The 16,842-nt window shown below is 44.3% G+C and overlaps 1 protein-coding gene across 8 annotated transcripts in view; it reads left to right on the top strand.

Annotated features, from left to right (window-relative positions):
* ST3GAL3 (ST3 beta-galactoside alpha-2,3-sialyltransferase 3) overlaps positions 1-16,842 on the top strand; it is a 156,012-nt gene that overhangs the window by 52,811 nt on the left and 86,359 nt on the right. For 4 of the 8 annotated variants that reach the window (XM_036255755.1, XM_036255756.1, XM_036255758.1 and 1 more), the window contains 2 exons: positions 5,215-5,301; positions 12,431-12,473. In XM_036255755.1, coding sequence (XP_036111648.1) covers positions 5,215-5,301; positions 12,431-12,473 — 130 coding nt within the window. Of the gene's footprint in view, positions 1-5,214; positions 5,302-12,430; positions 12,474-13,622; positions 13,767-14,456; positions 14,660-14,878; positions 14,971-16,842 lie in introns of those variants that run through there. The other 4 variants (XM_036255754.1, XM_036255759.1, XR_004958885.1 and 1 more) reach the window with 3 other exon arrangements.

Genomic DNA, 16,842 nt, shown 5'->3' with positions numbered 1-16,842 from the left:
TCCCTTGAAATGGCAATGGAAGAGTTAATGGTTAATTTCAAAGACTTGAGGTGTCTGAAAAAGCAGTCTGTGCATTCACAGGTCTGACCTGGTGCAGGTGCAGGAGGAGAAGAGCAGAGATTTGCATCACTGATGCCACTTCCCACCTGGAGTCAGGCAAAGGACACACCTGTGCTCCTCGGGCAGAGGTTTTTGTAATGCTGGGATTTCCAGCCCTGCTGAGGCAGGAAGCCTAAACCACCAGACTAAACATCTCTCCTTCGCTGTGCAGCTGCAGGCTTGCTGCTTGGACACCTGGGAGAAGAGTACCCTCCTGCTGGGAGAGCGCTGTGTGCTCATCAGCACATATCGTGCCTGGCTGACTTTGGGAGTTCGAGTCTTCTGTTTTATTACAGGTGTGGGATCAGTGGACTGCCAGGGAGACCCAGGCTTTACTGCCAGCTTCCCCAGAAGTGAATTGTCCCTGAGAGTTGGTACATTCAAAATAACATTTTCATTGTACAAGCTGAATTCACATGCAACTTCAAGAACTCATTTGTATACAGTGAGATACTGTGGGATCCACAGCCTTGCCCAAACCCAACCGTAGGATGCTCTGCACCTGTACTCACAGAGCGATGCCTGTGCCTTCCTGATCGCTTGCTGCTCTTGTTTACATGTCCTAAAGATTATATTTAAGCTTTTCTGCTAGTCAGGGACTCCTTGAGGAATTGCACAGATTAGACCATCAGTAACAGCTTATGTCTATGAGAGTAGAGCACTCGTCAGATAAGGTCCCTGGCAGGGTTGGAGATGGGGCAGTCCCTGGTTACTCAAGAGACTTAGGAAGTCTTGGTGGGGAAGGTTACATTTTAGGCTTTTATAAATGACAGGAGAGAAATACAGTTACCTTAGAAAATTTGGAGTCATCCAAAGGAACCCCAAAGTTTCCAGAAACTGAAATGAGGGAAGAGTCCCATGGAGGAGGGACACTATCAAATTGTCTGATAAATGTATAATTCCAAACTGAAATGTAAGGGCTGTGAGGGCAAGTAAATACACTGTGTTAAAGGAAATTGTAGATAGGTAAATGCGGTATCACCTCCTCCCTCAACCACATCAAAATAATAGCTAAACTACAGGACAAACATCCTTCAAAACCTCCTGAAGGTTCTGAATGGAAGTCCTACAACTACAAAATTAAAGAAGAAGCCACATTGAGACTGGTAGGAGGGGCGGAGGCACAGACAGGCTGGTCCCACACCCACGTGGAGGATAAAAATCAGAAGGGTACCTTGTCTGGGAAAGCCCTCCCTGAGAAGCTAGGGGTCCCCATCCCACATCAGGCACCCCAGCTCAGGGTTCCAGTGCCAGGAAGAGAAGTCCCCATAACATCTGGCTGAAAAACCCAGTGGGAATCGAGGTTGAGGGCGGCTGAGGCTCTGGAGTCCCAGGCAGTTCCTGTTAAAGGATCAGTGCAGCCCTGGCCGGTTTGGCTCAGCGGTTGGAGCGTCGGCCTGTGGTACAGAGAGACCCGGGTTCGGTTCCCGCTAAGGGCACGTACCTCGGTTGCAGTTTGTCCCCGGCCCTGGTTGGTCGTGCGGGTGGCAGCCACTCGATATGTCCCTTCACGTCGATGTTTCTCTCTCTCTCTCTTCCTCTCTCTCCCTCCCGCTCTATCTGAACAAAGAATGGAAAAATGTCCTAGGGTGAGGATAAAATAAATAAATAAATAAAAAAGGATCAGTGCATGGACTTACTCGGACCCAGTCCCTCCAGGCTCCAGTGTGGAGGAGGCAGCTTGAAAGGCACCAGAAACATACCAATAAGAATTGAGTTGTTTGGCATTGGGCAAGAGCTGGAGAAGCAGCTTTCTCCCAGACAGATGTGTTGGTGGAGGCTGTTGTTCCTCTGGTGAGCCCTTCCCCCATAGGGCAGTTAGACAGACCTGTGCCATATCTGGGACTCCAGCAACCTGGCTCACACTGTTTGCCTCACCCTGGTGATTCCCTGAGGCTCTGCTCCACCCAACTTTCAGGCCTACCCAAGCTGTTTCTCGGTGGCTTTACCATAGAATTGGCCTGTCTTGGCCCTTGCTCCATATTTTCCTAATTCTCTCAAACAAACAGCACCTGGCCTCAGCGAGCCCCACACCTCTAGCCAACAACCCTAGGCCTAGCACAAACTGAGCATGGGGGAGGCAATAGTGCAAAATAGTGATGGAAAGATAGACAAAGTCCAAATCTGGAGGTCCTTTTGGCACTACAAAAATATCTGTTTGCCCTGGCCAGTTTGGCTCAGCGGTTGGAGCGTCGGCCTGCGGTACAGAGAGACCCGGGTTTGGTTCCCGCTAAGGGCACGTACCTCGGTTGCAGTTTGTCCCCGGCCCTGGTTGGTCGTGTGGGTGGCAGCCACTCGATGTGTCCCTTCGCATCGGTGTTTCTCTCTCTCTCTCTCTTCCTCTCTCTCCCTCCCGCTCTATATGAACAAAGAATGGAAAAATGTCCTCGGGTGAGGATAAAAAATATATATATATATCTGTTAGATTCAGCTTTGGTGACAACTGTATCTTGAGGATGAGTGGGTGTTTACCAAGTCAGCAAGTTGAGTGGGGGCTTTAAAGATGGCAGAAATGTCTGCAGTAGCTGTCAGGCATAAAGGCAGCCTAGAGAGGAGTGGCTGAAGGTGAGGCTGGGAAGACAGGTAGAGACGGTAAGAGGTTGCTGCGTTATCTGAGTAACAGTGAAGACTCCAGCAAAAACAGTGACCATGGTATAGAGAGGAGGAGTTATATTTAGAAATGAGAGCAGTGGGGTACACCAAAAAATTATGTCTTGGAGAACTGAATGGTAATGCTATTACCCAACAGACAAATCAAACACAAGGCTGGGGGACAGGGTGAAGATAAGTCTGATTTATAGCAATTTCAGTTGAGGCAACTGTGGGTCATTTAGGAGCAATGTGTGTATAGAAAATAACCGATGTGAAATGGGATTGGGAATAATGTTTTAAGTGAAGATAAAATCATGCACAAAGGCCTGGAGGAAAAGAAAATAGTTCAGCCTGGCTGGAGCATGGAGTGTGGCAGGGGCAGGGTGGGGGCAATGCAGGGGCTCAAGGGTGAACTTGGAATGGTTGCCTTAAGCCATATCATGAAGGACCTTGTAAACCAAGAGACTGGGATTCATTCTGAGAATAATAGAGGCCATTCAAAGACTTTAAGCAGAGTTAATCCATAACCATTTTTATCTTATAGAAAGATAGCCCTGATTACATCACAGAGAATCTCTTAGGGACAAGACAAGAGGCAGGGAGTGCTGTAGGAGGCTGTTACAGTAATCCAGATAACAGGTGAAGGATAGTAGAAATGGCAAAAAGTAAGTGGATTTGAGATACATTGAGAAGATGAAATTAAAAGGACATAGTAATAAGAAAGAATCAGGAGTTAAACAATTCTCTCAGGTTTTAAGTTTGGGCAGCTGGGTGAATAGTGGTACCATTTACAAGGTAGGAAATACCGGAGGAGAACCAGGTTCTGCGTGTGTGAGGGTGGTGAAAATGGATTCTTTGTGGGGCAGCCTGAGTGTTAGGTGTCTATAAGACATGGAGATGTCCAGGATATGGCTGGACATAGAAATGCTCAGGAGAGAGAGTTGGTTAGGATTGAGAGATTTGGTTTGAGTGAATGGAAAGATCATTACATCAGGCTAAACTGAATAGTTGAGCAAGGTGAAGTCTAGACTGGATAAGGAAAAAAGTCAAGAAAGAAGAAGAAGCAACTAAAAACAGACAAAATATATGAAAAACTTTTTTTAGGCATTGAACAACAGGTGGCACAGGACACTGATCTCTGAAAGGAAGGCGAGAAATGAGGTGAGCTCTATAATACCTAAATTAATGCCCTGGACAGCGTATCCAAGCTACAGCACAGGGAAGGAGACCCAGACAGTACCCAAGAGTCTCCTTAAGAGGAAGCTAGAGTTGAGAATAAAGGAGACCAAAGCAGCCAGAATTCACAGTCTGAGTACCAGAGAAGAGAGCTGCACACACAGAGATCTCTGGAGATCTGTTCAAGGCCCCCTTGGACTCAACTGATCAGTGCATCTGTGTAAGAAAATGACTGGAAACCAGGGAAAGAACCACTGGGAAAGAGCAGGCAGAACAGCTCTCACAGGGTTGGGAATAGTGGGAAGACATCATAATACATGGAGCATCACATAATGTACTCAGAAGGGCATTGCCTCAGTAGTGGGCAAAGTTAGTTATGGAACAAAATTAGCCCTAGACTGTAGTTCACTTTTGCCTCTAACCCCAACCTATAGACCTTAAAAGCAAGCCTTGAAAGGATCAAGCAGTATCCAAGTAATTTAATTGCACCTCATAAATACTTAAGGAATGCACAAATATTCTACATGCAACAAGGTGAAATTCAGATGGCTGGCATCTAATCAAGAATAACCAGGCAATCCAGAAAAGCATGATTAATACAACCCATAATTAGGAGAAAAAACAATCAATAGGAACACGTCTAGAGATAATACAAATGATATAATTAGTAGGCAAAGACATTAAATCATATTTTAAATCTTCAAGAAGGTAGAAGAAAGTATGAGAATATTAAAGAAAGATCTGTAAGATATAAAAAAGAATCCTAGAGATGAAAATATAAGTGAGATGGAAAATATACTGAATGGATAAATAACGAATTAGACACTGCAGAAGAAAGGAGTGGTAAACTGGATGATGTATCTATAGAAATTATCCAAAATGAAACAGAGTGAAAAATTACTGGGAAAAAAAAAATGAACAGAGACCCTGGCCAAGTGGCTAGGTTGGTTGGAGCATAATCCCATACACCAAAAGGTTACAGGTTTGATTTCCAGTCAGAGCACATACCTAGGTTGCAGGTTTGATCCCCATTTGGGGCATGTATGGGAGGCAACTGATCGATGTTTCTCTCTCTCTTCCTTCCTCTCTCTAAAAAATCAATTTAAAAAACATATCCTTGGGTGAGGATTAAAAAAAAAAAAAGAACAGAGCATCATTGAGTGGTGGGACTTCAAGCAGCTTAATACACATGTAATAGGAGACCCTGAAAGGGGAAGGCAGGAAAATATTTGAAGAAATAATGGTCCCCCAAAATTCAAATTTGGTTAAAACCAAACCCACAGCTCCAAGATGCTCAGTGAACTATACCACCGTACATCATAAGCACTCCCTTCTCACTACCCACAGGTACTTGGCATCTGAGAGGAAAAGTAGGCTTCTCTGGACAGCTGCAGAGCAGAGCCAGGCTTCAGGTGTGCCGGGAGACAGAGGGAGGTAAGCCAGGTGGTAGGAACAGGGGATCCAGAAGGCATTGTGAGAAAGATTTAAAAACGAGGTTCATCAGGGAAGAAAAAACCCCACAGCAGAATGAGAATGAAAGGAAAACAAAATCCGTGGACCGATTTAACAGTAGTTTTACCTGTTATACCTGGGAGATTTAGCTAGCTCTAACTTTTCCGGAGAATTTCCGCTGTTCCTGAGAGGCTTTTGTTTGGGGCAGCACAGTCCTTCTTCTCATAAATGCTCATTCTAATGTGTCTCATGTGGGAATCATACTTTTTTTAGAACCCCATCTCCTCCATCACTGTGCTGAACAGGTAGGAGGAGCTGATGTAAGCTAGATGACTCCTACTCCTCCCTGGGGATCTTTGCCATTAGGAGCAGAGAGATCAGTCTCATTCCCTTCAGTAAGGGCTGAAGACGTGCGCCTGAAACTGCTGATTCCGTGTTTCCTAAGTTAGGAGGGAAGCTCGTTGTGGGGACATAAAGCTAATGGCCAGAGGCCCGATGGCATGCCAGTCACCTTCAGTCGTCCCTGAAGCCTCTGCACGCTGGCTCTTCTCACACTTTGGCTATGTGAACCATTAAATTGCCCTGGTTGCCCATTAGTGCGACCACTGCATTGAACATGGAAACACGGGGATAAGCAAGACACCTTCATCCGGTCTCTCTCTGTTCCCTTCAGCTATTTTCCGTGTGAGAAGTCCAGAGAATTTTGATACCTCTGAGGTCATTAAAATTCCATGGTCCCATTGAGTCACCAAGTCCAAAATTAGAGTGTCCAGCCTTGTGTAACAGTCATAGCTTTCAATTGATTCACAGTTACAGACTTCCCCTCCTCGCATCAGGGCTTAGTACCAGCGGTGCCTGGCCCAGCAAGGGGATGTACCCTGCTTGTCTTTCTCCTTCCACTCCCCCTCCCCCATTGCTGGCTGCTGTGTCTGACCTCTTTGGAAATGGTGGGGTGGGGAAAGAGACTGAGCAGAAAAGACATAAGGTAGTGTTGGCACTCTGAACTGCCATTCTTGTGGAGCATTCTTGTAGGCAGTTTGGAGACCCCCTCCAACTGGGGACCTCTTCTCTGCATTTCCCTGATGTGGGTAATGCACGCACCAGAGCCTCATTACTCACTCCTTCTGCAACTTCTGGGACTCCCAGTGTCTTCCCATTACTATCACTGAAGACCTATCAACTCCCGGGGCAGATCGTTTGCAAAGGACCTGAAACAACCCCAAACAAGCTCATTCATGCGTCCTTTCCCACAGCGAATTCTGGTAGTGCAGGGCAGTTCCAGTGCAGCTTGCTCCTTTGCAGCCATCGTCTCATGTTCTTTATATTTGTCGGGTAGAAGTCAGGCACCTGGCAGCCCATTGTGTCCCCAGTCTTCACTGGTTATGTTAAGCTTTCCTCTCCAGGCTTGACTGAGACACACGTGTGTACCACCCATTCTGCCCCTTAAGGAAATACCACTCTCTCCAGAGAAATTCGTCAGATCTTTCCTCCCTAATCTCACATCCAGTTACTGTTATACTTGATGTGGGAAGGGCCTTTAGGATTGTATAACAAGTGTCAGATATTTCTTTTGAAAATTTGCATCTTAGTCTAGCACCTCACTTGAGTTTCTGAAACTTACCACCCTTGAGACTTGACTGAAACTTTCTTTTTAGCATTTGGGTAGAGTAGTTTGATTTGGTTTTATGAACATTGTGACCAGATAATCCTGATAATAGTCAGCAAATATTTACTGACCACCTACTGTGTACAGCCACAAAAGAGAAATGCTTCCAGCCCTCGTGAGCTGCCAGCCTAGGGCAGAGTCCAGCAGTTGTTTGCCCGTTGGCTGCATCCTGCCATGGACATATTTTGTTTGAGCCTCATGATCTTTAAATTTTCCTTGCACCTATTGCCAATATGTACAAATTGAGAGATTTTACCTTAAGAGACTGAGATTCTAGGCTTTAAAAAAATCAGAAGCTGTGGCATTGCTGGGCCCACACCACTGCCTGGACCTGGAGCTGGTGGAGGCTGCCCCCTTGGCAGGGCGTGCAGTCTCCAGATGGACACCATGCCCTCTTGGCTCTGTGCCCCGAAGCCAGTGTCAGTTGCCATTTATCATCACTGAGCCACACAGTTACCTTTTCTTAAATTAAAGAGTAAAGTGAAGTATTTTTGGTACTCATGTCTCTTAACAAAAGATATAAAACATCATTTTTCTCTAAGAGAGCCATGGAAGGGACATAAATTTAGAAGTGTTCTTACATGTTTAATATGCAGTTAATGGACTTGCAGTCAACATGGCGGGTAGGTAAATGCGGTATCGTGTCCTCCCACAACCACATCAAAGTCACAACTAAACTACAGAACCACCATCATTCAAAGCTGCCTGAAATCAAGCTGAATGGAAGTCCTACAACTACAGAATTAAAGAAGCAGCTGCATCGAGACTAGTAGGAGGGGCGGAGGCGGAGGGGCTGGTCCCACACCCACGTGTGGCGGATAAAAATCAAGAGGACACCTCGGCTGGGAAGGTCCTCCCTGAGGACTGAGAGGTCCCCTTCCCACACCAGGCGCCCCGCTCAGGGTTCCAGTGCCAGGAAGAGAAGTCCCCATAACTTCTGGCTGGAAAAACCACCGGGAACTGAAGCTCAGGGAGGCTGAGGCGGCTGGAGCCCCAGGCAGCTCCTTAAAGGGCCCACACACAGACTTATCGGACTCACTCCCTCTAAGCTTGGAGGGGAGGCAGCTCGAGGGGCACCAGAGACACAGGGAAGAACTGAGCTGTTTAGCACTGGAGCGAGGGCTGGAGAAGGGGTTTTCTCCGGGACAGACGTGCTGTCAGAGGCCTTTGTTCCTTTGGTGAGCCCTTCCCCGGGGAGGCAGACAGCCGCCATATCTGGGACTCCAGCAACCTGGCTCACACTGGTAGCCCGGCCCTGGTGATTCCCTGAGGCCCTGCCCCACCCAACTTTCAGGCCCACCCAAGCTGTTGCCAGTTGCTTAACCATAGGATTGGCCTGTCTTGGAACCTGCTTTCAGTTTTCTTAAATTCTTTCAAACCAGCAGCACCTGGTCTCAGCTAGCCCCATACCTCACATTAAGTAACACACTGAAACAAACACAGGGAGGCAGCCAAAATGAGGAGACAAAAAAACAGGTCCCAAATGAAAAAAACAGAACAAAACCCCAGGAAAAGAACTAAGTGGAATGGAGATAAGCAACCTAACAGATGCTGAGTTCAAAATACTGCTTATAAGGATGCTCAATGAACTTAGTGAGAACTTCAGTGAACTTAGTGAGGGCCTCAAGAGCATAAAAAAGGACCAGTCAGAAATGAAGGATGCATAGTCAGAAATGAAGGAGGCACCAACTGAAATAAAGAATAATTTACACAGTTTCAATAGTAGAGTATGTAAATCCAAGAAGCAAACCTTCGATTTGGAATATAAGGAAGCAAAAAACACCCAATCAGAACAACAAAAAGAAAAAAGAATCCAAAACAATGAAGATAGTGTAAGGAGCCTCTGGGACAACTTCAAGCATGCCAACATTCGCATCTTGGGGGTGCCAGAAGGAGAAGAGAGAGAAGAAGGAATCAAAAACTTATTTGAAATAATAATGGCAGAAAACTTCCCTACCTTGGTGAAGAAAACAGACATACAAGTCCAGGAAGCACAGAGTCCCAAACAAGATGAACCCAGAGAGGCCCACACCAAGACACATCATCATCAAAATGCAAAAGGTTCAAGACAAAGAGAGAATCTTAAAAGCAGCAAGAGAAAAGCAGTTACTTACCTACAAGGACTGTCAGCTGATTTCTCAAAAGAAACTTTGCAGGTTAGAAGGGAGTGGCAAGAAATATTCAGAGTGAGGAAAAGCAAGAACCTACAACCAAGATTACTCTGTCTTGCAAAGCTGTCATTTAGAATCGATGGCCATATAAAGAGTTTCCCAGACAAGAAAATGTTAAAGGAGTTCATCAGCACCAAACCATTATTATATGAAATGCTGAAGGGTCTTTTTGAAGAAAAAATAAAATATATGAACAAACAAAATGGCAATGAATACATATCTATCGACAATTGAATCGACAAACAAAATGAACAGGCAGAACAGAAGCATTCTCATAGATACAGAGAACATTTTGTTGGTTGCCAGATGGGAGGGGAATTGGGGGAATAGGTGAAAAAGGTGAAGGGATTAAGAAGTATAAATTGGTTGCTAGACTGATAAACCTCAAAGGGAAGGGGGTTGAGGGGTGGGAAGAAATAAACCAAAGAACTTATATGCATAACCAATAGACACAGACAACAATGTGGGAAAAGGCAGGAGGGGGGCAGGAGTGAGGAGGAGGGGGTCAATGAAGGAAAAATGAGGAACATTTGTAATACAATCAACAATAAAGATTTAAAAAGAAAAAAAATATGCAATTAATGTGTGTGTGTGTGTATGCGCGCGCATGCGTTTAAGAAAGCTTAAGATGCCATTGGAATACAGAAAACAGCAGTAAAGGCTGGGGGTAGGGGTGGGGGCGGGAGGAGGGTGTCAATGGGGGGAAAAGGAGGGACATCTGTAATACATTTATCTTATAGTCTTTCTTGGCCCCTGACATTTGAGTGTACAACAGGGAGAGAACATTCTGTGGCCTCTCTGGAAGGAATCAGCCAAAGTGTGAATTCATTCTACATCCAAGGGAGCCAAAGGGGTCATAGCTCAGGTCTGAGGAGCAATAGCAGGGTAGTTGCAGAAGGTTATGACTGCCTGGCGGGGGATGGGGGGAGCAGCAGGTGTTTGGCAAGTTAATGAGATTTTCTTTTTCATGGAATGATACAATAGGATTGTTGAAAGAGTGTTAAGCTTTGAAACTAACTTTTTGCAAATTTTATTATTTTTAATTGAAACCTTTTTGTTTTTCTTATTAGTTTTTTTAAATAAGTTCTGAAATTAAGCAAAGCATCTCTTCCATTTATCTGAGTTAGAGCAAAACCAGAATTATTTTGAGGAAAGGCTTTCACTTTCCCAAGCCTGTTCTCTTGGGAGGCAAGCCTTCTGTTGGGTTATGTGTCCTAGTCGGTATCTTCAGTTTTAAGAAGAGGACCTACTCTCTCACCACAGCTTAGCTGCTTGTGAAAGCACAAAAGTGTGGCCTTAACTGGGTTTGCATGAGGACTCTGGTGAGGGCCTTGTGAGTATGTGTGACTTCCCTGTCTGGGGCACTCACTGCTTACCGAAGGCTGAGTTCCTGGAAAGGCTTGCTGCCTCGCCTTTTCCGTTTAGCTGTTGGGTCTTAGTGTTCTGTTTTACTCTCAGGTTAAGCCAGGCCAGCTGAGAACTGCATTCAGCGACCACCTTATTTTGGTGATACTATTTTACACACACACACACACACACACACACACACACACAATGTAATCATTGAACAGTTATAAGAAATAGTCCTATGACCCTTCCTGTCATTTTCCCTCTACAAATATTTTTGGGGACACAGAGGACAGTTTCCCCAAGTCTCAGCATTAGGAATAGCTGTGATTCTCCTGGTTTATTTCTGGACACTAAGCCATTTATGCCAGTGCTTTGCATTTGGTTTTAGCTGTGAGAAACCTTGGGCTGGAACTGCCAGCTGTAACCCTCCCCCAGCAAGCACAGGGGGTCTTAGGATATCCACTTGTGCTGTTTTTATCCTGGCTGCATTTTATTATTTTTCCTATACTTATTTACTTTTTGGCCTTCATATTTCTTTTTTTTAAATCTTGTACTTTGCCCTGGTCAGTTTGGCTCAGCGGTTAGAGCGTCGGCCTGTGGCCCAGAGAGACCCGGGTTCAGTTCCCACTAAGGGCACGTACCTCGGTTGCAGTTTGTCCCCAGTCCTGGTTAGTCGTGTGGGTGGCAGCCACTCGATGTGTCCCTTTCACATCGATGTTTCTCTCTCTCTCTCTCCCTCCCACTCTATCTGAACAAAAAATGTCATCAGATGAGGGGGAAAAAAATCTTGTACTTCATACAGTTTTTTAAAAAACTGCTTCAACTTCATTTTAGAATGAGGCAAGATATAAAGAACTTAAAATATTAGTGATTTATCATTTTTTGCTAACATCTTATCAGTTAGTTTTTATTTTATTTTATTTATTGTTTTATTTAATTAATTTATTTTTGTTACAGATGTTTCTCCTTTTTGCCCCACTGATTCCCCCCTCCCCCACCCTCCCCGCCCTGTCCCCAGCTTTGTTGTCCATGTCCATTGTTCATGCATACATGCATATAAGTTCTTTTTTTTTTTTTTTTTATCCTCACCCGAGGACATTTTTCCATTTTTTACTCAGATAGAGCGGGAAGGAGAGAGAGGAAGAGAGAGAAACATCGATGTGAAAGGGACACATCGAGTGGCCGCCACCCACATGACCCAACCAGGGCCGGGGACAAACTGCAGCCAAGGTACATGCCCTTAGCGAGAACCGAACCCGGGTCTCTGTGGACCGCAGGCTGACGCTCTAACCGCTGAGCCAAACCGGCCAGGGCATAAGTTCTGTGGTTTATCTCCACCCCCACCCCCTCTTCTGGGGATTGTCAGTCACTTCCATGTCTCTGGGACTACCCCGTTCCTCAGACTGTTATGTTCATTTTATCAGTTAGTTTTTAGATTTCATTTTAAATTTCCTATTCCTGTGTAATCCGATCTGTCAGTTCTTTGTGATTGTCAAGGGGAACATTGCCCTGTGTTTGAGGACCCCTTGGGTGTTATGTCTCCTACATAGTTAATGTGGCTGATTGAGCAAAAATTGTGCTTAGAGCTTAGAGGAAACAGAGATTACTCGTACCCTTACTTTTCCAGGGGTCCAGTTTTGTGGTTTACTGAATTTTAGTTTCAAGCCCCACATTTAAACAGGAAGATAATTATAAACCGGCAGAGGACTGCTTGCCTAGACGTCTTGGTGACTACCTGGCTTAAACCTGGTGCTTCACGAAACAGGTGTTCAGTAAGAGTTTGGTGACTTATGTTGCTTATGTATTTGGATCTGTTCCTTGAAGCAGTTGTCTGTCCCCGTGGTCTAGGTCTGGGGAATGCAATCTGCTAGTGTCAGCAGGAGCTTGCCTTCAGTGACATTTTCTGCTTTCTTTTCTTTTTCAGAGTATGATCGGTTGGGCTTCCTCTTGAAGCTGGACTCCAAACTGTGAGTAGGATAAGAAAATGCTTTGGCTCTGTAGAGAGGTCTGTGAGAGCTGGCTTCCAACGTGACTGATCAGCTCTCATCACCCCTGTGGTGGTTGGGGGGTTTCCAGGGGCCTCTGCCCTCAGTCTGTCAGCAGAATCTTGGAGTATGTTAGTCTGCAGGGGCCTGGAGAGGAGGGATTGTGAGCGCACACATAAGGCCTTAGATTTGTTGGCACAGGCAGCTCTCAGAAGGAGCCACTGCAAGGAGTTTGCGGGACAAGGAGGCCCCTGGGAAAGCCTCTGCTCTAGAGTGGAGGATGGTTGAGTTGCCGCAGGAGGCAGGGGCCTCTCAAAGATGCTCGCAGCCCAGCATGCAAAGCCTTCCATGATCAGGCCCATCTTCCTCCTATCATTCTCCCACAGGTAAACCCTCCGTTCTCTAGTACCTGTGCATATGTTTGTTACCTGTACCTGAAATTTCCTTTCCTTGCTTCTCCAGTAGGAAAACTCAAAGACTACCTCCTTACACAGTTATCTCTATACACAGTTATCTCTTCCTCTATGCTTCCTGTGAATTTTCTACCTCTTGCACCAGTTATCTCATTATATTTGAATTAACTGTGTAATGACTATTAATTTATTAAGAGCATAGGCTCAGAGCCAGGCAAAGCTTCATTTAAATCCCAGATTGCCGTTTATTCTCCTTGTGATTTGGGGAAAGCTACTTAACCACTCTGAATCTCAGTTTCCTCTGTCACATGAGGATAACAATATACCTACCGCACAGTGTTTTATAAGGATTTAATTGAAATGATTAATTCACAGTGGTTTTCAAGTAAGTGGTATCTAATCCTTCCAGAATGCTTCCCTGTTCTTGCCCTCTCGGTCTCTCTGGTACCTACACAGTACTGGCATGTGTTTGCTACGCGCTCAGTAAGCACCAGAAGGGTGGAAGGGTGGATGACCAGGTCAGGAAGCCCTGATATCAGGCTCTGTCCACTGTGTTCATGCCCTGCACAGGACCTGTCACATGGCTGATGTGCGATACATGGTTGCAGAACTGCCTGTGGCTTTTCTCTGTTGTTAGTCATCTGTGTATACCTGCGGCCCCGTCTGTACGAGACAGACACGGAACATCAGACTGTCTCCTTTTCCTCTCTTGCATGAGGCCTTGACCACAGCGGCTTCTGATGGTGATGGCTGCACCTGTGTATAAGACCTCGCCTCGAGGGCCCTTTGGCTTTACCGCTGCCTTGTCTGGCATCGAGCCCCTTTCCTGGCATCTGGCTTCTCGGCTCTGGTGCTTCATGCTGTGAGTTCAGGAGTTGTAGTTCTCCCAGCTTTTATACATCATGGAGGCAGCCATGAGGAAGAGTGGTCTTCTCTTTATACCCAACTAGTAGAGAGATACAGGCTCCACGTTAACATCCTTGGGGATGGGGCTTGATTATGCCAGAAGGCCACAGGCTTCACTTTTAGAGAATTCTTAATTTAGTGCTGGGGGTGGGGGGGCAGGGAATCAAGTATAAGCTACAAGCAAGTGAAATATCACCAGTTATTACCAAGTTGAATCAGATTGCTGAACAAAAGACATGTTACATGGGACATGTTAACTGCAGTATTTAAACTGTCTTCAAGGGTGAAGCAGGGGAGCTAGGAGGACACTCCTACCCTGCCGTCCTGACAGCTGGGTGGTTCACAGGCTGTTGTGTATCTGGCTGGTTCCATGAACCTTTTGAGTCAACTTTGTCTTTAGCCCAGGGAACTGGCTTGACCTCATTTGAGTTAACTCACAATTTCATGTACAAGGTAGAACTTTACATTCTTACTACAGATCTAATGCTGCCTACAGAAGAAAGCCCAGATATGTGGGAAAGGTTTTTACGTGCTTCCAGGGAGAAGTTTCCAAGTTAGGGATTCTGTTTTTAAGGGATTGTTCCTTAGCAATATTTCTATCTACCCTTATAAAGTCTTTCTCTGCTGTGTTGTGTTCTATTTCTAGTGTATAGGAAAGGAGTTGAACTTGGATCAGAACTGGATTTGAATTCTGCCCCTGCTGCTTAAAATGAAAGGACCTCAGCTAATTCGTTTTAGATGTCTGAAGCCCAGTTTTTCCTTATGAAAAATGTAATAATGATACCTACTGCTAAGGTTTTATGAAGAATAAAAGAAAGGGTTCTACAAAGTATGAATAAGCATACAAATGTAAGAATTTGTTTTCATTTACTTTGATTGGATTCATTTCGCTTCTTAAGTATAAGAATTCATATGTTCTGAAAATTTTTCAGCTATTTCTCTTTAAATATTGCCTCTGCTCTACTCTCTCTCTACTTGGCGTTTGAAACACTGATGAAATGTCAGGCCTTTTCACTCTAGTCTCCAGGTCTGTTATATTTCATTTTTCCATCTTTGATCATTCCATAGTAAATTGGAACCCCAAAGGACTCAACATAAGGAGAAACTAGAACTAAGGCTGCGTACCCAAACCAGGTCTACAGGAAAGATTGCCAGAGCTCTGAGTGGATCAGGACAGTAAGTTAATAGAACAGAACACTTGACATTCACAGCCAGAGTTCTCATCACTCAGGTGATCTATGAACTCATTTAAGGTAGTCCAGGTAGGCAGTGCCTCCACATCCTGGCAGAAGCAAATGCAAACCCTTTCTGGAGAAAGACGTGAATTCCTCACAGATAACTTTTTGAGGAAGTGAGCAGCTGACAGTAAGAAATAACTAGGCACACAAGGAAACAGGGCTCTATTCGTGAGAACATGGAAAGACAGCAGAAAACAGAGTGGGACTCACAAAGATTTCTGCCATTGGAATTACCAGGCACAGATTATAAAGCAAGTATATGTACTGTAGTTAAAGAAAGCACAAGATTAAACTATATACATGAAATAGGGAACTATACAAAGTAAAATATTAGATTTGAAAAACAAAGAACTTTTAAGTTGAAAAACTTCTAGAATTAAAAAATACAGTGACCAGATTAAAAATGCGATAGGATTTATTTATTTTTCTTTTTAATCCTCAAGGATATGTTTTGTTTTGTTTTTACTTTTATTATTCCTCACTCAAGGATACTTTTCTATTTATCATAAGATAGAGTGGGAGGGAGGGGGGAGAGAGAGAGAGAGAAAAACATATATCAATGTGATAGAGACCACATCAACTGGTTACCTTCCACACGACCCGACCAAGGCCAGGGACAAACCGTAACTGAGGTACATGCCCATGACTGGAATCGAATCTGTGACTCATTGGTCTGTGGGCCAACCCTCTAACCACTGAACCAAACCGGCCAGGGCTCAAGGATATGTTTTTATTGATTTTTAGAGAGAGGAAGGGGAGAGAGAGAAACATCGATGTGACAGAGAAACATAGATCAGTTGCATCCTATACATGCCCTGACCAGGGATCAAACCCACAACCTAGATATGTGTCCTGACTGGGAATCATACTCATAGCCTTTTGGTATAAGGGATGATGCTCCAACCAACTGAACCACACTGGCCAAGGCAAAATCAATAGAATTTAGTAGTAGATTAGAAACAACTGAAGACAGAGTTATTGAACTGGAAGATAAGTTAGAAGAAATGATCCATAGCAGGGGTTGACCAGCTTTTACTGTAAAAAGCCAGATGGTCAATAATTTAGGGTTTGGGAGGCCTTATTGTCTCTGTCTCAACTATGCAACTCTTCTGTTGTAACATGAAAGAAGCCATAGACAGCAAATAGGCAATGAGAATAACTGTATGCCAATAAAACTTTATTTATGGACACTGAAATTTTAATTTCATATAATTTTATGTATCATGAAATATACTCTCCAACCATTAAAAATGTAAATAAAAGACTTTTTTTTCCCCACCGCTGTTAAAATATTTTAATATCAATGTAAAATGAGATCATGACTTCACAAGCAAAAAGACATTTTTAACTCACGGGCCATACAACAAACAGGTAGAGGGTTGGTTTTGACCCACAAATCGTAGTTGGCTGACCCTTAATTGAGAATGAAGGACAGACATAGCTACATGACAATTCTCTCTCCACCTCAGGTGTTTTCCACCTCAGGTGTTTTCCATTCATTCAAGAACAAATGTTCTTGAAATATCTCTATATCCAGTGATACTCAAAAAATCTAGAAATAGATGTTTTGGATTTTTTATCTTCACTATATTCTTTTAATTATGTCTTTGTGGAATGATTGTTTCCTGTTTCTTTTGAGAATTCCCTGCTGCTTATATGTGCATAACAGAATCACTTGTCAGCACTGTGACAATTATTCAGACTATTTGGATGCAGTGTGCTGTACAAACCTTGCCTTTTAACTGCAAGCTCTGTTGTTCAGGGAGGAGCAGTGGTTTTGGGGGGTTAAAAACA

The sequence above is a fragment of the Molossus molossus genome, unplaced genomic scaffold (genome assembly GCF_014108415.1).
Source record: "Molossus molossus isolate mMolMol1 unplaced genomic scaffold, mMolMol1.p scaffold_m16_p_12, whole genome shotgun sequence".
Lineage (NCBI taxonomy): Eukaryota > Metazoa > Chordata > Mammalia > Chiroptera > Molossidae > Molossus > Molossus molossus.
The sequence above is the reverse complement of the archived record's forward strand: the minus strand, read 5'-3'. Positions and strand labels throughout refer to the sequence as shown.